Source organism: Sinocyclocheilus rhinocerous, unplaced genomic scaffold, assembly GCF_001515625.1.
Source record: "Sinocyclocheilus rhinocerous isolate Xijiao unplaced genomic scaffold, SAMN03320098_v1.1 scaffold359, whole genome shotgun sequence".
Taxonomy (NCBI): Eukaryota; Metazoa; Chordata; class Actinopteri; order Cypriniformes; family Cyprinidae; genus Sinocyclocheilus; species Sinocyclocheilus rhinocerous.
Window position 1 is genome coordinate 818,430 of NW_015652307.1, and position 7,949 is coordinate 826,378.

At 38.5% G+C, this 7,949-nt stretch overlaps 1 protein-coding gene across 1 annotated transcript in view; it reads right to left on the bottom strand.

Moving 5' to 3' along the window:
- The window catches only part of LOC107714761 (ectonucleotide pyrophosphatase/phosphodiesterase family member 2-like), a 43,410-nt gene that overhangs the window by 26,276 nt on the left and 9,185 nt on the right, over positions 1 to 7,949 (bottom strand). Inside the window, exons 2-9 of the mRNA XM_016520726.1 lie at positions 5,198 to 5,294; positions 4,966 to 5,097; positions 3,469 to 3,594; positions 3,192 to 3,252; positions 2,744 to 2,841; positions 1,468 to 1,547; positions 960 to 1,079; positions 635 to 690 (exon numbers count right to left, since the gene is read on the bottom strand). Of these exons, the coding sequence (XP_016376212.1) occupies positions 635 to 690; positions 960 to 1,079; positions 1,468 to 1,547; positions 2,744 to 2,841; positions 3,192 to 3,252; positions 3,469 to 3,594; positions 4,966 to 5,097; positions 5,198 to 5,294 (770 nt within the window). The remainder of the gene's footprint in view (positions 1 to 634; positions 691 to 959; positions 1,080 to 1,467; positions 1,548 to 2,743; positions 2,842 to 3,191; positions 3,253 to 3,468; positions 3,595 to 4,965; positions 5,098 to 5,197; positions 5,295 to 7,949) is intronic.

The following is a 7,949-nucleotide window of genomic DNA, read 5'->3' on the forward strand; positions in this document are numbered from 1 at the left end:
ACAGACAGACAGAGAGAGAGAGACAGACAGACAGAGAGAGAGAGACAGACAGACAGAGAGAGAGAGACAGACAGACAGACAGAGAGAGACAGACGAGTTCATTCAGCTCTTCGCACACAATATCACAGACACGTCAGAGCTTCACGAGCGGCTGAACGCATCTTCAGAGCGCAAACAAGTGAAGCTCTTCAGAGAAGAACACGAAGCTCGGGACAGACTGAGCCACTCTGAATGACCCGCGCGTGTGTGTGTGTCAGTGTGTGTGTGTGTGTGTCAATATGTGTGTGTGTGTGTGTGTCTGTGAGTGTGTCAATATGTGTGTGTGTGAGAGAGAGAGAGAGAAGAGAGAGTCAGTGTGTGTGTGTGTGTGTGTGTGTGTGTATGTGTGTGAAAGGTCTTTGTTCGCATCATGTGTTGTTTGTCTCTGGCAGTGACACTCTGAGCTTTGCTCCAAACACTGAACGCTGATTTTAGAAGAAAACCTCATTTAAAATGACACTCTGCTCAAGAACCAGCTGATTAACCAGTAGAACGTAAACATTTACGATCAGAAACCAATATCATAAAGCAGAAGAATGAATAATCCTGCTATCTGTGACATTCAGCACATTTGGACTGAGATCTCAGTGCTCACCAGGGCCAGAAGAACGTCCCAGCCTTCACGCCCTGCTTCTCTGCTGTGATCCAAATCTGAGACGACAAACAGAGACAAAAACACTCTGAATTATTAAACATGAACCCACTTCAAACTTTACAACTCGACTTTCCATCCAAACCCAAACTGAGCCGGATGATTTATTTAGTGTTCACATGTAAAACCTGCACAGAATAAGAAACATCCTCTGCACCACAATACAGAATCACATTTATGCCTTAAACATGCAGACGACATAAGTCTTATGTAAAGCCTCTCGTCTGTGATTGGCTGAGAGGCATGTGTGGGCGGAGTCATGACTCACGGGCTGCCCACCCCACCAGCGGTGATCGAGCTTCTCTCGTCCTCTCAGTCTGAAATGAGCTTTGAACTCGGGGTCGTACATGGAGTTACACACGATCCCGTGAGACTCGGGATACAAACCCTGAGGAGGAACACCAGACAATCCCACGCAGTTCAGTTAATAACATCATTCGAGCAAATCGAGAGCCTTAAAACATTTCAGCTAAAAAAGAAAACACTTGGTGCAAAATATGATGTCATGTTTCAATATTCTAGTTTTGTTCGAATCAAGTAATCTTAAATCTCGACATTAGAGAACATGAAACACTAACAGATCTCCTACATATTCATCTTGTGCAAAAATGCATTAAAATACTTAATTTCAGCATTTACTCTCCTTATACAGTCCTATGCAAAGCCTGCTGGGAATTAGCCATGTTCTGCTTCACATGATCAGCGCAGTGATCTCTCAGTCATGTCTGAGTGAACAGAGTGAATCTGTCTGCTGTGCTGTGAAGTGTGTTTGGTACCGTGGCCAGCGTGTAGAGGTTGGGGAAGGTTTTGGACGGGTACATGGGCCTCATATGAGGGGCGTGGGTTCCACACGATCCTACCAAAGAAACACATGAAACATACACATGATACAGGCAAAACTCATGTATTGGTAAATTTTAAGCTTTTCAAGAGTTGTTACAGACTAGCGGAAAGAAAACCTCCAAAATACAGTTTAATGTGTACCCATGGTTACATTTGCATTATATTAAAGGTGCAGTAAGTGATTTCTGGAAAATGCTGCTGACATTTGAAATCACTAAAATAAACACGCCCCTGCCCAGAAGACCACACCCCTATGTTGATAGCTCCGCCCCCACAGTCACAACACAGGCAACAATTAATGGGGTTATAGCGATCACTAAAAGGGGAACCAAAAGGAAAAGCATTATATTAGGTGTAGTTTATCTCACTTTTCAGACACAGTTTGAGAGCCGACGCTTGAAACAGATGGTGAACGTTTAGAAGCTCCAGGCTTACATCTCTTTATCATCGATGAAGTGATAATAAGACACAGGAGAAGAAAGTTCAACACTTTTGCTTATTAGTACGGTTGAAGTAGATCATTGAAGGTCGGCAGCAAAGACATTAGTTAATAAAATGGCATATGTGTGTTATTTAACATTTAATTATTGCAGGTTTGCGTCATATTATGAGTTTGCATTTCACTGTTTGTATTGATTTTGAGGAACACTGAATCTGTTTTTGAGTAAACACATGTTGATATTTAGTCTAGAACTACAGTAAGCTCATGTTCACACACAACACTCTGCACTTACTCCTGATTTCTGTCACCATGGCAACACCAGAGCTGTCACTCAATACATGGAAACTGCTGTTACCTATTTGAAAAAGTAACTCTGATATTTCCTTCTAAATTAAAAAGTAATGCGTTATTTTACTAGTTACTTGAAAAAAGTAATCTGATAACGTAACTCACGCTACTTCTAATGTGCTACTCCCAACACTGCACATGAGTATATTGAAGCAAAAGACAGTGAAACGCAGCAAAAACAACATTACTCGCATATCAAGAAGAAATAAAGCAACTTCTTTGCTGCTAAACCTTTTACTGCTGATTGGCTACAAGTGTGTTTTGTTGCTCGAGTCCAGTTCACTTCTCAACTGGGTTTTTTTCAAAAATGGCTTACTGCACCTTTAAGCACGGCATCTGAGCTGACTGCCGCCCAGTGTCAGTGTGTGTGCAGTGAGGGATTGTGGGATTGGTGTGATGCAGATGTGAGGGTTCTGTACTCAGTTTGTGGAGGTTGGGTAAGACGCTCTTCCCTTTCTTCATGTAAGAGGAGCGGAAGCCGTCCAGAGACAGGATGATGAGAGGAGGACGTACAAACCTTCAGCAAACACACACATGAGAGCAGATTGAGTGCACAAGCTCACACGCACACACACACACACACACACACACACACACTCAGACTCAGACTCAGACTCTGACAGACACACACACACACACACACTCAGACTCAGACTCAGACTCTGACAGACACACACACACACACACACTCAGACTCAGACTCAGACTCTGACAGACACACACACACACACACACTCAGACTCAGACTCAGACTCTGACAGACACACACACACACACACACTCAGACTCAGACTCAGACTCTGACAGACACACACACACACACACACTCACACTCACACTCACACACACACCAGCATCATCGCTCACCCTGCAGGGCATTCTGGACTCTGAATCTCCTCACAGTCACCCTCCAGCCAGGAGCTGTCTCCTGCAACACACACACACATAAATTTTAATAATCAAAAAGCTCTTCTAATTAACTGAATTCATAAAACTTTAACAATGTGCTCGTCTGACATGTGTGTGTGTGAGAGAGAGTGTGTGTGTGTGTGTGTGTGTGTGTGTGTGTGTGTGAGTGTGTCTGAGAGAGAGTGTGTGAGAGCGTTTGTGTGTGTGAGTGAGAGTGTGAGAGCGTGTGTCTGACCCTTGCACAGTGGTCTGTAGTTGGTACAGCAGTCTCCTCTCTGCAGACAGTCGTCTGAACAGTGACAGGCGTAATCCTCGTTTCTGATCTCACCGCAGCGCTCCCGCGAACACTCGAACCCTCCCGCTGAACACACACACACACACATGCACAATAAACACACTGCGTGACAGTGGTACTGAATTACTTCTGTTCATTTGTGCTGATTCAAATACTGTACTGAATCTGTTTGTATTTCAGCAGCGATGATAATCCATTTAAATAATGAGCTTTACAAGCAAACATCACAGTGATGAGAATGAGAACGTTTTCATGAGACAAACCCAAATATATTTACACTGTACCAGAGTTATTATACTTAAAGGGGTCATATGATGTTGCTAAAAAGAATATTATTTTGTGTATTTGGTGTAATGAAATGTGTTTATGCGGTTTAAGGTTTAAAAAACACATTATTTTCCACATACTGTACATTATTGTTTCTCCTCTATGCCCCGCCTTTCTGAAACGCGTCGATTTTTACGAAGCTTAAAACCCATTATAAACGAGGCATTCGTTGCATCCAGTCGGGACATAATTACGGATTATAATGACTTATACTGTCTTTTTACGCGTTGCGTTGCATTGCGCTGCGCCGCGTAAACAAAAAACCATGTCTTGTTATGGGATAGAAGAAATACCAAACACCAAGCGCTACTGTAGATATGTGGGGGCGTGTTAGAACGAGGCGTTTTAGGTAGGTGTGGCTAACTCTTAACTTTTATAAAGAATATCTCTTTGGGTTTGAGACTTTAGTCTTTGCAACTTTACAGATCTTCTTTATGCACCAAGAGCTTGTAACACTCCAAAGAGAAAGGAACAATTGAAATTGCATCATATGACCCCTTTAACAAAAATTACAACTACAAATAAAACTATTGTAAAACAAACTTGCAATTGTTATTTGCAATAAAATAAACTATTAAAAAACCCTTATATTTCTAGTTTTCATTTAGTTTAACTTGATGATCTAAATAACAAAAACTAAATTTGAAATAAAAATGAATAAACTAGACATTTAAAAAAACTAGTAAAAACGACAAAAACAACAAAATTACTAAAACTTTACAGTTAAAATGCAAATAGAAATATTAAAAACGAATTATTTAGAGCATCTCAATGTGTTATGTATCCAGATCTCATGTAATCCAGCTCTGGTCGTTGGTGTGTGTGTGTGTGTGTGTGTGTGTGTGTGTGAATACGTGTGTGTGTGTGTGTGAGAGCGTGTGAGAGTGTGTGCGAGTGTGTGTGTGTGAGAGAGAGTGTGTGCGTGTGTGTGTTTGTGTGTGAGTGTGCGTGTGTGTCTGAGAGTGTGTGTGTGTGAGTGTGTGTGTGCGTGAGTGAGTGTGTGTGTGTGAGAGAGTGTGTGCGTGTGTGTGTGTCTGAGAGTGTGTGTGTGTGTGTGAGTGTGTGCGTGAGTGAGTGAGTGAGTGAGTGTGTGTGTGTGTGTGTTCTCACCTGTCTTGAGGCACTGCTCGTCGAAGTCGGAGCAGCAGCTCAGGTACGTCTTGCACAGATTATCACACCTGCAGCTGGGTGGCTCCGCCTCCTTCAGCTCGAAACAACGGCCCTTACAGGAGCCAGAGAAATCTGACCACACACAGACACACACACACACACACACACCTTAGTCTGATGTGATAAACACACACATAAATAAATTAATACAGATGCGCAGAGACGGACTGACCTCTGATCTGTGGAGGAGTGTCGTCCACCTCACCTGTTGACTGACCAGCCTGAAACACATACGCCTCACACACAGCCAGCGCTAACACACACATCACCTGAGGAACACACACACAGATGCACGCACGCACGCACGCACACACACACAGAGAGATATACTGTAAAATTTATTGCTATTTTCCATCTTATTGGGACTCAGATAATACAATTTCATTATTTTCTTTTTTTTCAAAACTTTACATTTTTATTATTTTAATGTTTGTATCCCCTAGGATACATCGTACCTTTGGGGTATAAATTCACTGGAAACAGAACACTTGTTTATCAATGCTTGTTACAACACGGTTGTAATTCCTGAACACTTTGGAATACAGACCTAACATTGGTCTCTTTTAAAGAAGACACATGAAGTGAAAGCATTTCAAAAAACGAAAGTATAAAAAAGTTATAAAAATTTACGTGTACAATAAAGATAATGGCGAATACTATATTTATTTTATTTTATATAAAATAAATATTTTATAAAATATGTTGCACTCTAAAATTGCTATAAAATCAAAGCCATATGTCTAACCAAGTAATGTTCCAAATTTGAAGTTGATATCACAAAAGTTGTGGTTCCTGTGAGATTTTGTTTGGGCGCTATACCAAAAATAACCACTGGGTTAAACCCAAACTCTATTGAATTATTTGATGCAGTTTTCTGTCACAAATCAATCATTTTCTATCACAATATCACTTCTATTACAAAACAGTCAGCAAATATGGAACCTTGACAGTCAGACCTTTCCAACGATATGTTTTTTCAAGATTACAAAAAGATTTGATTTTCTAAATCACAAGCCACAAAATCACATTCTATATACTGTATATGTTTTACTTTTTATATCTTGATTTATTCCCCTAAAAGTGTGATGTATTCCTTGAGATACAAACGTTTAGAGACAGACTACAAAAAATGTAGGCCCTAAGCATTTAATTTATAATATATAAATGTTAACCTAATAAGCTAATGCTGAACAACAGCTTTTTAAACAGGTAAGTCCATGCAGTTTTAAATGCTGCCTGTGAGCTAAACAAAGAATGGAGAAACTAAAGTCACCTCATCTAAATATTCACAACAAACACCCTTTCAACATGAAACCAAGAAATAAGACCTATACGTTCCCTGCTTCTCCCCACAGCTTCTCAATGTTTGAATCCCTCAGGACTAGGGTTGCAAAAAGGTGGAAAATTTCCAGTAAATTTTCGGAAACATTCCACAAATTTTGGAAACGTTCCAGAATTTTTTTTTGGAATATTCCAAATTTTGTTTTTGGAAAGTTTCCGGAAATTTTCCACCCTTTTGCAACCCTACTCAGGATACGTTGCCCCTTTTAGGGTTAAAGTGTTGAAGTACATGCATTAAGTGCCCTAATAATATTAATAATAACAATAATAATATTAAAATAAGACAGCTGAACAGAGTGTTTAGTACATTATTGCCGCACACTTTCTGAAAGTTCCGGAAGTATTTTTCCATTCATTTTCCCCATATGAACTTTGAAAAAAGTGTTAAAACATTACAAACCATGACCCAAATCACCCCACTACAAGGACAATCACAGCGTTACAAACTCTGGCTTGAACACAACCAAATTACTAAACCTTTAACTAAAATTCAAATAACAATATAGAAATACAAAAACACTGCACTGTATAAAATTCCATCATTCAACACCACTTTAGCAATCATTTCTGTCTTGTTCTTGTTCTTTCAGTCTCAGCTGGATTCCAGTCATCAGTCTTTGTCTGTGGTCTTACAGCAGAAATTCAGGTGAGGTTTTACAAACTTTGATTTGAAGAAACAAACTTATTTGACAATTGAACAAAAAGATACAAGATACAAGACAAAGATAATAGACTGTGAAATTAACGACCTTAACTGAATTAAAAGCAATTAAGAAATATAAAACATTAATATTATAATAATTTTACATACATAATTTACCATATATTACTACAAGTATTTTAAGACTCTACTACATCATTTTACATTGCATATTTCTTATTACATTTTTGGTAACACTTCACTTAAAGCCTTTAAATATAATGCATTATAAAAGTAGTTTTAAGGCATTAATTATTACAAATAATTATGACAAGATATAATACATTACAACATATATTATGAATACCTTTATAATGCATTATACATAAAGGATTTAAGTCTTTTTTATATAAATAAAATAATTTAGTTTAAAAAAGTTTTAAGAGCTCAGAGTTATTCATGGTTCCCACTAACTTTAACCAATGAATTTAATTTTAACCAATGAATTTTGTTCCTGATTTACTGGATAAGAATATTTTAAACCTCTTTACCCACAATTTTTACATTATTTTATTTAAATTCTTTATATTAGACAGAATGAATAGTAAAATATTTTAGAGCTTGGCATAACTAGCCAAATATATACAGTGGGTACGGAAAGTATTCAGACCCCCTTAAATTTTTCACTCTTTGTTATATTGCAGCCATTTGCTAAAATCATTTAAGTTAATTTTTTTTCCTCATTAATGTACACACAGCACCCCATATTGACAGAAAAACACAGAAAAATGCCCATGTGGTTTCAAGATTAGGTTAATTAATTTCAATTACTTTTCCAGAGCTGCGTTTCCCAGAAGCATCATACGCTTAAAGGTCCCATATTGTACACCTTTCTGGAGTTTTATTTGAGGTTTTGATGTCCTTAAGAATATATATTTGTGGT